This window comes from Vigna unguiculata, chromosome 7 (genome assembly GCF_037176805.1).
Source record: "Vigna unguiculata cultivar grain cowpea cultivar isolate G323 ecotype 2 chromosome 7, ASM3717680v1, whole genome shotgun sequence".
Taxonomy (NCBI): Eukaryota; Viridiplantae; Streptophyta; class Magnoliopsida; order Fabales; family Fabaceae; genus Vigna; species Vigna unguiculata.
The window spans coordinates 27,664,381-27,681,671 of record NC_140798.1 but is presented as its reverse complement, the minus strand read 5'-3'; the positions used below and the strand labels follow the sequence as shown (position 1 = coordinate 27,681,671).

The window sequence follows — 17,291 nt, the reverse complement described above, 5'->3', positions numbered from 1 at the left end:
TTGTAATTGTAGCAAAACCACCAACTTAACTTATACACCTTTTTGCTAACAACAACAACTCATTTATCATGATGGCAACACCAAAAGGTATACGACTCCAAACAAAACCAAATACCTTAGTCCAAGCACCACCTGTGTAACCTATATCTTTGAATTAGGCCACTCATGCTAACCATATTAGCACCAGCTATTGCGGACATCCTTTTCAGCTATTCAAGACTTTTCTTCTCCTTTCATCCTTCATTGTGTTTTGCCATTACTAGTTTTGCCTTTCCCACTAGATCAAATTTTAATGATGCGCTTCTTCCAACATTTGAAATCCTTTACCTCAGCTCAAGGTCAAATCTCTTTCTCATGTGAACCATTTCCCTTGAAACATCCTTGTTATTCTCAACTTTGATGCTGCTACCTGCTAAGAAAATCCAACTACCTTCTATTGATGTTAATATGATATAAAACCCCTAATATACTTCCTTTTTATCAGATGATTGTTTTTCCCTCTACTTAGAAAATATCATCCTATCTAACTGATCTTGAAAGCTCTGCTTCGTTTTAACCTCCCATTAGAGATTTTCCTTTCTTATACACTTCATGGTCCCTACCCTTCTTAGCTTTAACCTCAAACCTTCCTTCCACAACTTCCACCTTAGAACTCAAACATTGTCGAGATGTAAAACCAAGTTGATTTCTCAAACCTTGCTACATGAGCACACACAAATATTTCCTCTTATTCTAACACCTAGACTCAACTCCTCTTGTAAAACTTATGGTATACGATCTCAAAACCCGATCTTGCAACTGCCCCTATCCAAAGTGTTGCTTCTGAACTTCTAACATCATCTCTTAGCCCATTAAACCAATATTTAGCTTTCATCGTCATTGATATACAATCTATTATTACCTCATATCTTCGAGGCAAAAGATTGTCTCAAAGGCCTTACCCAACCCTCGTAAAGGTAAGCAGGTCAAGTCAACCTTGTATATGTATTCCTCTATTACCATAGACATTGAACACAAACCACAGAGACGCAAACCGGACAAGAAAAGGTATACAAGACAAAACTCAATCTACAACTCTAACTCACCCTCTAACAACCCCAACTTTTACTTTTTCCAAACCTTTAGGATTAAGAAAGGAAAACTATCTCTTATATAGTCATGATTGTGCACCCTCATCACTCTGTCCAGGCATTTTTTGTTCTTAATACTTCCATTTTTGTAAACAAATCCTACTAAACTTAAACTCCAATACAAGCAAGATTTGAAAAACCCACAACATCCAGGTTATCAAGAGGACGAACTGCTTTGATACCATAAATGTAACATCCCATTTTAGTAGTTTAAAACTAATAAAATAGGACATTTCATTATAATATTCAAAATAGGTAATTCAATGTATAAAGTATATTAATACAGTCTTACAAAAGACAAGACTATAAAAATGTATCCTTTATACAAACCAACTAAACCAACAAACTCTATACACAAACTAACTACTATTAAAGCTCCTCAAAACCTTTACCTACTCTAATTGATAGCTCCTCGTCCTTCAGAGGTCCCTCTAAACCTGCAACTTCATCTGCTCACACCAAAATGATGATCATCACTAAAGAAGAAAACAACATAAGACCACAATGTACATCAAAACGATGAAAATAATTTATCTAACCAAAGACTTCAAAACAAAGACACCGCTGGTGAAATTGAAGATTCATATGTTTACAATCAGCTATCAAAATTCCAGTTCAATCCAATAGTTAACGAAGTGAGAATCTTCATTTTACCAAGAGGACGCAGACTAGAAAAACATGGTGGAACCTGATGCTGAAAAGGTGGCGCCCAACGCCCAGCCCCTAGAACCCACTAACTTCTAGTGCCCAATGGTCCAAAAGTGGCGCCCGACGACATGAAGTCTGTGCCTAGCGCTCGACAACACTATAACAACGCCCAATGGTGTTTCAGAAACAACAATTTGGGGGAAAGTTGATTTTGTGTACTTGACTAATTGGGCACCTTTCCTTTTAATATTTTTAATTCCCAATGGTTTTAGAGAGTACAAAACTGGTACCTAATCGCTCAAAACACATATCCTAACCTTTTCCCAAATCAATACCAAACATAGATCAAATATCAAATAATTCAACATACAACTCATGAATTCAATAAACCATAACACAATTAACTATCAAGATGATCAATTTTACGGAAAACTAGCTTTCCTTACTTGACAAAGCAACTCTACAGACCCAAACATTCTAAGAACACCAAATGCTCCTAACTCCCAAGATGTTCTATCTACACATAAAAACATCACAAGAACGACGAGGGCATATTGTTATCATCACTGATCAGTAGAGACTCATATAGAAGATGAAAACATCACATGCAAGCAGAAAAAGTCTCACATGTAATGAAAACAAAAGAAGACCAAGAAAAATGACTAAAACTTAACTTACACTAACGACGAAACTGATCGGTCCAAATTGAAGAATCTGTCGCGAGGATCACTCCTACAGTCTTATATATTCAATCAGACGAATAGATAAGGAGAACCCCTTAAAGAGAAGTCAGAGAACTTTATAAAAATAGTTTCTAAAAGAATAATTTGTTTTAAAATAATAAAATTCGTTTATAATAATTATATTTATACTAACACCTTTTAATATTAAAATAACTGAGTTTTAGTGTGATAAGTGTGAATGTGAATATATATATATATATATATATATATATATATATATATATATATATATATATATATATATATATATATATATATTAAAATAAGATAAAATAAAAAAATAATTATGCATCGCATCTATGTTTTGCGATAATAGTATAAAAAGATATAAATAATCAAATTATGCTATTTAAATAAGTACAAATCTAAAATCATAAAATATTTATAACTTTTTTTAGATTCGTATTTATCCGGATAAAATTATAAAAATAGAATATAACGCTAAATAGTTTTGATTATATATTATTGATGAAATACTTGGTGAATTATTTTTGTATAATTATTATATTCATAAATTTATATTTATATATTTAAAAATAAATTACCTAATCTTATAATTATAAATGTGTTATATTTTTAACAAGTATAAATATTGTAAATAAAAAATAATTAAATCATTATATAACTTTTTAGAATATTTATTAGTTGATAACTCTCAATATATAATATTATATTTAAGCAAAACATTCAATACTATTTTTATTGATAAATTTAAAAATAGATATGTTACGGCATTTATAAATAAAAAAATTTAGAGATTTATTTTAAGAATTTTTAGTTTTAAAAATATTTTTTATTGATACTTTGTCTAAATAATTAGAGTCTTTAATAGTGAAAACTTTTTAGATTGTCTTATGAAAAGAGTAGAATATATTAGATTTGTTATACTTTGGTTTTTGTATGTATATCTAATTTTATTAGTGATTTAATTTCTTTATTTTTTCTCTTTCTTAGGTAATTTTTCTTTGTAAACACTTGTCAGAATTTATTGAAGTTTAAAAAGGATAAGCGAGTGTTAGTTATGGTAAAACAAACTTCAATCTAAATAAAAAGACCTAAAATCACTTTTTTATAATATTGTTTGGTTATGTGAATTGTCTTACATAACTCAAGCGACAAGTTGATTGTTCAAGCAACATATGGTATAACACAAGAGAGAATTTGCAGCGTGAGTGAAAGAGATGTTGAGACAATTCTCTCTCCTTTAGGACATATCAGTCAAGCAATATGTTTTATGTCAAGTGTTGATTTTGACCACTAAAGTATGACGTGATGCAATGTAAACATGTTATAATGTGAAGCACTCTTAGCCTATGTGCTTAAATGTTGGTTAGACACTAAAGCATCTCGAGGAAGTGGTTTAGCCTTATAGAACTTGTTGGATTTCTTCCATCATGTCAATTGCTCACACATTTACATTAATGTTGAAATGAATGCTAAAGTGACAAGACAATTGTTGGACCAAGGAGTCTATAGGGTAACAAGTGTGTTGTTCAAGCGAAATGAGTATTGTGTCTTTTACAAGTGAACTCGTTCAAGTGATAATATGCTAAAGTGGTGATAATGTTATATTGTCTTTGAAGTTGTTTATACATGTTATGTGTATAACTTTGTACATATTTGCATTGATGGTATAATTATAAAAATATGGGACTAATTATATATGTTCTAGATAAATATATGATTGATGTTGATATACGCATGACATATATCTTTCTAGGTGATCTTTTTGTGGGTGTGAATCCTAGTTTGATTGCTTATATATATGTATGTATATGTGCTATATGTGTATAAATGGTTTGATTGTGGATGGGTGGCTACGAGGATGTGGTTTACATTACCCTAATGAATGATGTAGGGATCTAGGGTGATATCGTGATTCATGTCCTAGGTGGTACATAATAATAAATACAAAACTCACATTAATAGAGGTACTTCCACATCATTAGTACCTATCATGTAGACATGACATCCAAGTGATAAGAAGTCGAGGAAGATTTACATATAACTTGTAGTAGTTATACATATGACTTTATAACAGAAATGACTAAACATACATATTTTCAATTCTTTAACTTTCAGTAAAAATTGAAATTGGTCTCTATTTAAAATTTTGACCCAATTTAGTTCCCCAACTTTAGAAGTATGTGGATTTAGTCTTTTTAACCAAATCTTGTTAAGTTTATTTGATATTTCAAACGTGTTTCTCACCTAACATTGAAACGGAAATGTGTTAAATGGTATAAATAGCTTAAATATTATTGTAAAACATGTTTAAAATGTCAAATAAACTTAACAAAATTTGGCTAAAATAATTAAATCCACTCAATTCTAGAATTGAGAGACTAAATTAGGTCAAATTTTCGAACAGACTATAAATATATTTAATTTTAAAAAAATATTGTATTACATGACATCAACATGAACATGAGCTTACTAAAATGTAATGGATTTAAATATATGTTAATTGTCAAACTTGTTTATTATAATTTTAAATTCTTTTAAATAACATCTTAGTGATGACATATTGTAGCTACTTCTGAATTCATTTTCATTGCCATGCATGATAATAATTTGGTCTGGTACACCCTGTTTCAAAATTTATTATCTCACCATTGCATATTTATGTTTACAGCAATTATATAGATCTAGGCATGGAAGCAAAATTTTATTGTAGGTAGTAACAAATTTAAGCAAACTTCCACTTGATTGTGACAATTTTTTCTATTATTATTATTATTATTATTATTTGGTTATGTATATTTAATGGACCTTGATGATAGATGTATATATTATTCAAATATTGTGTGGACCTTGATGAAATTTTTAATCTGAGAGATTACAACCTTTTTAAAAATTTTAATTTGAAATCCAGACCGATTATTTGGTTTAGAAAAAGAAGTAGATTCAAAACTTATATTTTGATCGTTTTCAGTTTCTAAAATTGATTTTTAAGTTTTTTAATTCATGCAACAATATTGTTTTTTCTAATATATTATTTTAAACGTATTTCTTATTAGTTACAATTTGATATACTCTGTCATTTATTCAATATTTCCAATTTTATAGTTTTTAATAATTATGAAAGAAAGAATTTCTAGTTCTTTACCATAAACATACTTTTGCACCTAAATTTATCTTTAAATATAAATATTTTATTAAAAACAATTCAAATTAGTTCTTAGACTTAAACAAATCTGACTGATACAGATTTTATATTTTATTATTAAAACTATATCTTCAATAAAATAAATTGGTCCATTGTTTATTTCAATAACAAAAATATAGATATACAATGTGATACATTTAAAACAGACTCTTATTTTAATGATTGAAAGTTTTGGCCGCATTATCTGCCACACAAGTTTTTCTTCCAACAATTTATTTTTAATTTCATTCCAAAATTGAAAACTACAACATTTTGATTTGCAATATTTTTTTTGGTCTCATTGTAATGGTTTATTTTTCTATACCATACAAAGGATTGCTTAAAGTTTAAGTCTTTTTTTAAATTATTTGTTTTGAATCTTTGCTTTGATATGTTTGACTATAATATATAACCTACTTGGTCTTTAGTTTCAACATCTAATGGACATTGCGTTAACTATTAATTTATAGATAAACTTTGGAGTAAAATCATTGATATAAAGTTTAATTACCATGTTCAGAGATTTGTTTAAATTTTATAATGATTATTCTGAAGTTAATGAAATTATCATCTATAATATAATATGTAACTGAAGGACAACAGGTTTTATAAAACCTCACACATCATTCATTCTAATTGATTTTAATAAAAAAGAAAACAACGTAAGAAAACGTGTATTCAGTTTATACATATAAAAATGTGTTGAAATTTAAATTTAAATTTAAATTCAAAACTGAAAACACAGAATCCTGTGGCAATCGGTGATCCTCATCTCATTTCTATATATAATATTTAATTATTACATATTAGTTTAATAAGTTTGGTAATTTAGTAATAATATGACTACTTTTCTATTTTATATTATTCACCCCACCCAACTGCACCCCACTACGCCTGAGCTGGGGCCTCAGTGCGCTTTGACTACACGCGCATCTTAAGCGCGTCAACATGTACTAGGGAAAGATAATTTATTTATGTTATTATTATGGAAAGAGGAAAAGATATAAGTAAAGTGAGACATGACCACTTTAAGTTGGCATTCCATATTCCATCGACAATAACTTTTCTGCCATGTTGGCACTACCAAGCCACCACCGTCGGATACGGAATGATCCAACGGGGCTCGTAGCGCCGAAAGCCTCATCCGCAAATCTGAGCCGTCCCTTGCTGCGCGAGTGTGATGTGTGATGTGTGAATAGTGAAAGGGAAACATTCAACCATTTTCTCTTTTTCCACAAGCATATGAAAAGTGGAAAGATCAGATTATTAATTAATTAATTAATAATTAATTAACTCATAATGGCATTTAATAATTATAATCCCTTTAAATGAAGTGAACTGAATGAAAATAAATATATAGAGAGGCGTAGAACAGAAGAGAGAAGTGCTAGGCTCTGCAAATTTTGAGAAGCGGTGGTTGATGGCGGAATTCCGGTGACTCGCTGGCTGTTGCGGTTTACGAAGGTTTTGTTGGTGATTTTGTTTACATGAGAGAGAAGAAAGAAGAAGCTCATGGATAGAACCAGAGAATCCAGAAGACCATCCATGGCCTCCTCCACCAGACGCAGACATCGAACTATTGCTCTTCGAGACTCTTCCGGTGTTAACATGCTTTCTTCTTCATTTTCTTCTACTATTTCTTCTGTGCTATTTCTTACACTATTTCTGTTTCGTGACAGAGGAAGGAGCTGTGGAGTTGAGGGAAGGTGTGAATAAGAGAGGAAGGAATCCAGATAGGGATAGGGATTCGGTGAACAGGAGCAAGCGGAGGAGAGGCTCTCACTCGCAAAGCACCGAAGAGAGCGTTGGAAACGAACAAGACGATGATGTTGTAGACGTTGGCGTTTCTAAGATCCGTTCTCCTAATAATCCGACGTCGTTTTCCTCCGATCAGACCCATCGCCGGGTCTTCACGCCGTCCAAACCTCCTCCGTTTAAAATAACGGATGAGATGATCGGCGTGACTGTTCCCAGGAAGGCCCGTTCAGGTTGCGACGATATAAGTGCTCTTTATTTTCCTTTACACTTTCATTTTGGTGTCTCCCGGAACTAACTTTTACTTTTACTTTTCCCCACCCCCTTTTTGCTTTGTTTTGATATTCGGTGTTTGATGTGTTTCCGCAGCTTCTGCGAAAAGGTCTCATGAAAGTTTGGTCTCGGCAAGTAGCGGCGGCGGGGAGGAGCAGAATTTCCGGCAACGGTCGGATTCCCCCGGAGGAATGAGTGTTGAAGCGGCCTCGCCTTCTTCTTCGAATGTTTCTCTTAGGAAGAAGATGGTCTGTGTTAGTTTTATTTTTTTTGTTAATCCGTCTTTCGTTTTTTTGAAAGGGACTTTTTTTTTTTGTTTTTTTGTTTCTTGAAGGATTGGGTTCTTAGTTGTGTGTTATGTTGCAGAAAGAGATTGAAGTTGTTCCTAAGGCATCAACATCGTCTTCCTCAGACATCGAGATTGAGATAGCTGAGCTACTGTACGGCTTGAAGACTTCAAAGAACCACGAATCTTCTTCGGAAAAGCCCGAAGCAGGTGTCAATCACCACAACGCCACTGTACCTTGCCCCTCTAAGGATGTTGGTGGGTTTCAATTTCTGGAAGTTTTCTCTTCTACTCTTCCTTTTTCTTCTTTTTTGACCTTATCTTTTCGTTGGCATTTTATCAGAGAAAAAGAAAATGGAAGATGACAACAATTATTCCACCGGGGTTTCGAATAATTCAAGTGAAGAGTTAGTCAGGATTCAGATTGAGCAACCTGCTGATGTGGATTGTCACGATCGTCCATCATCAGAGGCCCCGAACGTGGAAGACAAGATGAATTCTGGTGCTGGGTTCGGTGATGCTTCTGTGAATGGAAGATCGGTTTTCCCTTCAATGAAATCGCCGTCGAACATCAAGTTGGATTACGATAAACAAGAACGGGCTTCAAATAGAGTGTGAGCATTAATGGACAATAGGTTTTTTGTTTTGCTCTTGAATAAACATATTTTGATTCTGATCATTGTCCCCATTTCGTTTTGGCTCGATTTATTAGGATCTCAGTTGCAGAGGGCAACTCTCAGCGAGTAGGCAAGTTTGAGATAGATCTGATGGTGAGAGTCCTAGTTTTTTCCTGCTCTATTTTCCTTGGTTTTTGCTGTCAAATATCTGAAGAGTGCCTTTTCAACAGGCTCCTCCTCCTATGGCGCTGTCCCCGGAACGGGATGAATTGTCATCAGAAACTAAAGCTTTGGCACTGGATGCGGAAATGGTGAGTAGGTTGACTGTACATCTTGAAATTATTTTTGCTTATTCATTTTTCTGTTTTATGGCCCAACTCGTCAAAATTCTTGTGCAGAACGGAAATAGTGTCAAGTTGGAAACACCGGTTAAGAAGGGGAGAACTCCAGAAGAAATTGAAAAGGCGAAAATGGTCACATTTAAAGAGAAGTTGGATGTGTTAAAACACGATTTGGAGAAGCCAAACGATGACGATAAGACAAACAACAAATTAGAAGAGAAGGATAGGAACCAGGAATTGCTTACCGTATCATCAAATCCCAAAGTAGAGAAAACCGGTAACTAATCTCATATTTTTGACCTTTTTAGCCTTTCTTTTTATTCCGAACCATATGTCACTTTGATCTACCCTTTTGTTAACTACAAGTCGCTGACATTTCTTTCCCTCTTCAGTTCAATCTACTTCAATGCCTTTATCAATAGCTGAATCAGGACGGTCCAGCAGTCTCTCCCCCATTGGGTATTAATCTATTATTAGATCATCACTTCCCTAGGCATATACCTTTTTCTTCATGGTTGTACTTCTCAAATTTAACTTTATGTTTGGTTATATTAGTAATGTGAATTAGCTAAGGTCGATAATTACAATTGGCAGATACAAGCCGCTCTCGGAGCCAGTTGTGAAGACGGAGAAAACCACAAGATCATTGGCACAGCAGGTATTATCATTTTTCAAATAATTTGTTTCCTAGTTGTACGTATGCGAGTCCACTGGTTATGCTTACTGTGTGTTGTGATATAATCACTTCCAACCTATCTGTATTTAACGATACCATGCACATTACCTTCACGCTTCATATGTGCAGCATGTGAATTTTGTCCTCTCTCAAAGGCAACCGAAGAGATGTGCAACACATTACTACATTGCTTGTAACATCTTACACCAGCAGTTTACAAAGATGAACCCCCCTTTGCCAGCAGCTACTGGCTCTGGTTCTCCGTGTGGCACAAAACCCAACAAAGTCAACTGTGTGCCCTCTGCAGAAAGTATGGCCATTGGGAAACAATCCCAAAAACACTTGACAGTTGTAAACCAAAATTCTGCACAAGATAAAGGTTGGGCCGCCACCGGTAATCCCAGTGTTACCGCAGCCAAAAGCTCAAATAACGCCAATCCAATGGATTCAACTCATAGGGTGCAGCTTGTGTTCCAGCATGGTCCCAATCCTGGGCCACCTGGCAATCTAGTGGTAAGGTCTTCTCATTTCATTGCTTACATACTGCTTAAAGTAAATGTTTGTCAATTTTACTGATTTTATTGATAACTTGTGTTGTTGTATTGATGGTTTTTATTTTGTAAAGTAATGTGATTTAATTTTGAATGTAGCATGGTCCTGCTTTCCTGTACCCTCCGGGGCAGCATCAAGCTTCTGTTACGGCAACTACTAATCAGGCAGGAGCTGTGAATTCCCCTAATAGCACTTCCTCGTATAATATATCTCATAGTTCAGTAGGCGGGTCTCTTGGTACCTCCTCAACTTTGCCAGTGGTAGCTCCTGCAATGAGCTTTAGCTACCCAAATTTTTCAGCCAATGGTTCCTCTCCGTACATGACAATAGTTCACAATAATGGGTATTCATTTCCTTTCTCAAGTTCTCTTGGAGCAGCTGCGACAATCAGAGGTGCAAGTCCTCCACAAGCAACACATGTAATCAGTGGGCCTTTCTACTCTCCTCAAACGTTCCATCCACTTCAGCACCCTCAGTCACAAGCACTGGTACAACCAAGTTATCTTAATGCAAGCACATCAAGCAGTTCATCATCTCATAAACAGCCACAAGTTAATGGCAGTAGTATTTTGACCTCTACAACTATGGAGCAGCAGTCACAAAAGCGACAGACCTCACTCTCTCATCTACGGAAGCATGAGACTGAGACAGGTGGAGGGAATGCACATTCTGTTGCTACTCGAACATCTTTCTCTCAGAAGACTGTGCATGGGCAGAACTTTACAATTCCAGTTCAGCCAGTGAACTATTCTTTTAAGCCATCTGCAGCATCAGATATTGTCGTTGGCAATAGTGGAAGTTTTGGTGACAAGCAACAGCAGCAGCAGCAGCAGGCTTTAAAAGGAGCGGTAGAGAATATACCATCTCAAGCATTTGCAATATCATTTGCTGCATTTAATGGGACCAGTGTTCCTTCAAACCTTAACTTCTCATCCATGGCACAGAATCCTGTGATACTTCACAGTGTGCCGGATATTACATGGCAAGGATATCAAGCTGCAAGCGCAACTCAGACTACTCAACAGATGAATTATTCAATTACTGAAACTAAGAGTGGAGGAAATTCTGCGCACCATGAAGAGGAAAAGAAAATTGCAAATGCTAAGTCTTCAAGCAACGGACCAACCACCCTTGTTTTTGATAGTTCATCCAAGAACCTTAACTTCATGCTATCTACTGCGAATGGAAACTGGTCTAGTCAACCCGTTGCTTCAACTTCAATAACAAGTGTGCCTCTTTCAAGTAATGCTTCAAGTTCTCAACAGCCACAGCATTCGCTTCAGGTTCCAAAGCAGCATGCTGGGCAACAGCAGCAACCCACTCTGGCAAATCGGTACAAAGCATCATCCACTAATAGCACGCCTGGTCCTGCTACAAAATTTGCAAACAATGCCCCTGTTTTCTCACAAACTCTTACTCAATGCAAAAGTTCTAGCCAAGCTTCTCACGCTAAGGCCTCGGGTAGAACAGCAGATTCTCATGGTCATCACTCATCTATCATGACACCCAATGCTCCAACCTTCAAGAGTTTTTCTCAGGAACAAGGGAGAATTTTGCCCGGTCATATGCAAATTTCTTTTGGTGGAAATTACATAACGTCCCTGCCACCCCAAGGGCAACAAGTACACAGTAGCAACCAGCCTATGGGTACACCACCTCAAGGAAATATTAAGTCAAATTCGGAAGGAAGTAAAGTTGGTTCGTCAGTCAACCCTTCACAATTTCAACAAGCTGAAAATTCTGCTGGGAGTGGCCAAAAATCTTCTCCAGTTTGTGGGAGAAATGTCCCATCAATATTAAGCTCATGCACCAGCCACCTATCCGAGCTCAAATATTAGTCACCACATCATTTTGCTGCACAAGGAATTATCTACAATTATACTCCTAATTGGTAATCATCATATCTTATGGAGGCCCTTGCTGCTCTTCTTCGTGTTTAAAGCTGCATTTCATGGGTTTTGTTACCGCCCTTATGGTTTTGGTACGAATGGACATGTCAGCTGCCAGGTGCTGGAGTTTTGCTTGTAGTTATTTTCTGAGGTGGCAATGGAGGCATCTTGTCATTTGAACATGACTATTGTGAGAGGCATGCGGAATGACATTTGCTGGTGGGACACAAAGGAGTGGATAAAGGAAGGAAGTTGGGATCCATTAGGCCTGCAATTTTGAAACAGTAGGTAGCATTATCTTATCAAATTTCCTGGTTGGTTAGCTTCTGGAAGGCCTTTAATTTCTTGTGGGATCTAATTAAGTTGACACATTAAGGGAATTCTATATATGTGTATATATATTATGATTTTTTTTAGCTCCCATAGCAAAAGATGTACTTAAATTCATTTTTTAATGAAAAAACCTGCAGTTGTTTCTCTTTATTTTGATGTTAATGGAGAGGGTGGATAGTTGGGATGTCGAGAGACCGAGACCTGAGAGAGAACAAAACAAATGAGAATGCAAAATTTCCGGGAATGGTTCCTCTCTTTTTCTTTTTGGCGTTTCCTTGTATCTTTCCGTGTTGTTTTAGTGTTTTTTTTTTCTGTAAACTTAGCAGCTAGCATTCCCCGGTTCTGAACACGAAAACATGATATGATACCCAAGTGAAAGAAAGTGACTTCACCTATAAGATGATGATCCTTATCTGTTGTCATTTTTCAAACGTAGATCCTTTCTCGTATGTCGCTTTTTCTTTGGTACAAGCATATGTTTCTTTTTATTTGAGAGTTTCTTTTGCCGTGAAGGGACGGGTCCTTGCATGGTGCAAGGTTTGGAGCAAGGCTGACCCCTAATACTACAGTCTCCTTTGTCGATTGAAATAGAATCAAAGTTTAGACATGATATGCTTCAAACGGTCTATGTTACGTGACACTTTGTCTGTTGGATAAGGGAATCTACTCTATTTATATGGTCCTGCTCTGTTTCAGATGCTTATAATGTCTCGTTTGAGATCATTGTCCTAGGAATTGGAATATATATAGACGGGTGATCCTCATGACAAGAATCATCGTGCATATCTAACCAGGCAGAAATTTGTGTCAAGTAAGTGGAGTTGTTTAAACAAATTGAGACTATCTACGAAATCCCAATATCTTCCGACAAAACATGCAAGCTGTGTCAATACAATGGGATCACAGTTATATATTGAGTATTGACCCAACTTTAACATCATTATTTGACAATAATCATTCTCGTCAAGAAACCTGAAATGTCTCCTTCTGATTGGAATTGGAACTTGGAAAGGCTCATCACACCGGGTTTGGTGCATATGTCCTCGCCTTCACAATTCTATTTCTTGTTTTTTGCCTAAAAACAGGAACCAAAGATTCTCTTACACTGCTTCATCGAGGATATCAAGGATGCATTTACACTGCTTCTGCAACAAATAAAGCTTTACAATACATTCTGCATAAAATAAAGCTGTCTACCATCCCACTGCCAGTTAAATTATTTTAAATTAAGACAATCTAAACATATATTAGCATAATATTTACATCAATACCCATAAAGTTCTTTTGAAATAAAAAACTCTCTTTATATGAAATTATACTATATTTATATAGTTTTAAAATAAAACAAAACATAAATACATAATATTTTTTATATCTCCCCAGTCTAATTCTGTAACACACCATCATCACAATATACAAACATACAAGACAGTAAGTTAGAATAAAAAAAAATTGTTTAATACACGCACATTCACTTGTTAAATCATACATACAATCGATTACATTTCTATCTAATGGATACCATTTAATCGTTGACATAACACATCATAAATATTTAACTCTACTTTGAGAAGATTCATAAGTTGAACTAAACTTAAATATATGTACCTTCATAAAATTATCACTACAACAAAGTTACATAATAGAAACTAAATTTACCTGCATAGTAAATCCTTATGACCTACTAGACAATTCTTTCCATATCGCAAATTAGATCATAACAATTTCTTTCAACTCTCAACACCTATGTAAGTCTGATCAAGTAGAGTCACGATCATTTCTTTTAGAATCCCAAATTCAATAGACAACCTAAACATCTCAACCTAGTATTCCCTCCCTAGAAATAACTATGCTCATCAAACACCATATGTCAATATTAAAATCATACCGTTATAGATTTTCATTCATACATATATACTCAACCCAATTTAAATGTTAATATATTATAATTAACTAACTTTACGATATAATAATATTCAAATGCAATATATTAATCAAACGTAACCATACAAGAACAAGTACACAAAATTTTTGCATTTAGAAACTTGTAAAAACTAAATTTCTTACGATTTAAAAAACACTTCCATCGCTAAGTTAAGAGTTAGATTGCTCAATGAATTAGAATCATGTTACAATTTGCCCAACCAATATTTTGCTTGCTCAACCAAAGATATCAGCATGTCTTGTGAATTTTAGTCACCCATTAAAAGTTCTGCTTATCTAGCGATCACAATATTCACCTAGTGACTACACCATGGGGATTTTTTACTAAACAACTCACTGAACGAGAATTTCCTCACCAACGACCAAAACTCTCGGACTTTTAATTAATTGAATTTTGCTTAGAGAGAGTTGGCTCGTCCAACGAAAGTTTTGGTTGTCCAACAATTCTATTGTTGGAAATTCAAGTGTGAGTTTAAGCCCCACATTGAGTATAAATGAGATATTAGAACATTCATCTCAAGATTCAAACAATTTGAATATATTGAAACAACACAAAAATTCTCCATAAAATGAAACATTGTGACCATACCACATTCATATCCAGATCATCTATCTATGGTACTATCAAAACTTGTCTAGTTCCCCTTACATGTTAAAGCTTGTATGCTCAAGCTTAAATTTAATCTCTTATCTATAGCATTCTCACAAAAAAGTCAATTTTTTATACAAAAGACTCTAATAAATGATCAAAATAAACTCCTACAATGATGGAATAACATCCTAAAAGGACTGTATGCAAAACTTTCAATCTCATACATGCAAAACTTCCTAAAACTAATATAAAAAAATGATAAAAAGGAACTTATCCTAAAAAGAAATTTTAATAGAATAAACTTACTATGATCTTCATCGAGATCTCTAAGATGAACTCTAATATATTGTTGAAAAATTTAGAAATAAGTAAAGTCTTTACAGAGAGATAACATTTTTTTTTTCTAAAATAACGTTTAAATAATTTTTTTCAATTTATAAACTTTATACTAAAATAATAAAATATTTATACTTCATAGTAATTCTATTACTTTCACTCTTAAATCATTTTCTAAATTCCTCACAAACTCTGTATGTAAAATTGAGAACAACATTTTATATAAAAACTAGTATGGTACCTGTGCCTACGCATGGGCTTTTTTTTGTTTTTAATGTTATTATTGTTATTGGTATTCTGTTTAAATATTATATATTATATTGGTTAAAAATTAAATTAAAGTATTGTTATTATTAATTTAATTTATGTGAATTTGTAAATATATAATTTAGATTTTGGTTAATTACGAAATCTGCTTTATTATCTAATTATTTAAGACCATTGATTAGGTGTATTATATATCAATATAATCCATAGTTACACAATACATAGTTTATAGTTATACTTAATTTATATTGAAATATTGAAATGATTACGTTTGAGAATAAATCTAAAAGGTATAGTAATCAGATGTCTTGTGAACTTTTGTTCCGTGCATATGTACATTGAGTTATATATTATATTGAAATGAAATGCATATGTACATATTGTTGTTAAAATAAAATATAGGAATATTGAGAACTTTGGTCTCGTGCAAAAGTAATGTCCACACATAAATAATCAACTTAAACAAAAATGCAAACATAATATAAGATTGATGTTAACATTTTTAAACAAAAATAAATGCAGATATTGTTATCAATGTAGACATTAAATTTATAATAACTAATTTTTTATGGGTACACACATTTTATTTTATTTTTGTTTAAAATGTACATTGAGTTATATATTATATTGAAATGAAATACATATGTACATATTGTTGTTAAAATAAAATATAGGAATATTGAGAACTTTGGTCTCGTACAAAAGTAATGTCCACACATGAATAATCAACTTAAACAAAAATGCAAACATAATGTAAGATTGATATTAACATTTTTAAACAAAAATAAATTCAGGTATTGCTATCAATGTAGACATTAAAGTTATAATAACTAATTCTTGATGGGTGCACACATTTTATTTTATTTTTGTTTAAAATGTATATTGAGTTATATATTATATTGAAATGAAATGCATATGTACATATGTTAAAATAAAATATAGGAATATTGAAAACTTTGATCTCCTGTAAAAATAATGTTCACACATGAATAATCAACTTAAACAAAAATGCAAACAAAATGTAAGATAGATGTTAACATTTTTAAACAAAAATAAATTCAGATATTGTTATCAATGTAAACATTAAATTTATAATAACTAATTCTTGATGGGTACACACATTTTATTTTGTTTTTGTTTAAAATGTACATTGAGTTATATATTATATTGAAATGAAATGCATATGTACATATTGTTGCTAAAATAAAATATTGAAATATTGAGCACTTTGGTCTCGTGCAAAAGTAATATCCACACATGAATAATCAACTTAAACAAAAATTCAAACATAAATGTTATCATTTTTAAACAAAAATAAATGCAGATATTGTTTTCAATGTAGACATTAAATTTATAATAACTAATTCTTGATGGGTACACACATTTGATCTTATTTTTGTTTAAATTGTACATTGAGTTATATATTATATTGAAATGAAATGCATATGTACATATTGTTGTTAAAATAAAATACAGGAATATTGAGAACTTTGGTCTCGTTCAAAAGTAATGTCCACACATAAATAATCAACTTAAACAAAAATGCAAACATAATGTAAGATTGATGTTAACATTTTTAAACAAAAATAAATGCAGATATTGTTATCAATGTAGACATTAAATTTATAATAACTAATTTTTTATGGGTACACACATTTTATTTTATTTTTGTTTAAAATGTACATTGAGTTATATATTATATATTGAAATGAAATACATATATCAATATTGTTGTTAAAATAAAATATAGGAATATTGAAA

The 17,291-nt window shown here is 32.9% G+C and overlaps 1 protein-coding gene across 1 annotated transcript; it reads left to right on the top strand.

Moving 5' to 3' along the window:
• The first annotated feature begins 7,015 nt into the window (after positions 1-7,015).
• On the top strand, positions 7,016-12,541 carry LOC114192644 (protein TIME FOR COFFEE-like). Its single transcript, XM_028082422.2, has 12 exons — positions 7,016-7,269; positions 7,349-7,657; positions 7,794-7,945; positions 8,064-8,241; positions 8,327-8,597; positions 8,696-8,753; positions 8,831-8,911; positions 8,999-9,218; positions 9,334-9,400; positions 9,536-9,599; positions 9,747-10,130; positions 10,268-12,541. Exons 1-12 carry the CDS (start codon positions 7,182-7,184, stop codon positions 12,005-12,007), a joined length of 3,612 nt encoding a protein of 1,203 aa, XP_027938223.2. The 5' UTR covers positions 7,016-7,181; the 3' UTR covers positions 12,008-12,541.
• The last annotated feature ends 4,750 nt before the right edge of the window (positions 12,542-17,291 follow it).

Coding starts and splice junctions, on each gene's coding strand:
- LOC114192644 (XM_028082422.2), top strand. CDS start 7,182: ATGGATAGAACCAGAGAATCCAGAAGACCATCCATGGCCTCCTCCACC. Junction 7,946..8,063: donor TTTCTCTTAGGAAGAAGATG/GTCTGTGTTAGT, acceptor GTTATGTTGCAG/AAAGAGATTGAAGTTGTTCC. Junction 10,131..10,267: donor GGCCACCTGGCAATCTAGTG/GTAAGGTCTTCT, acceptor TTTTGAATGTAG/CATGGTCCTGCTTTCCTGTA.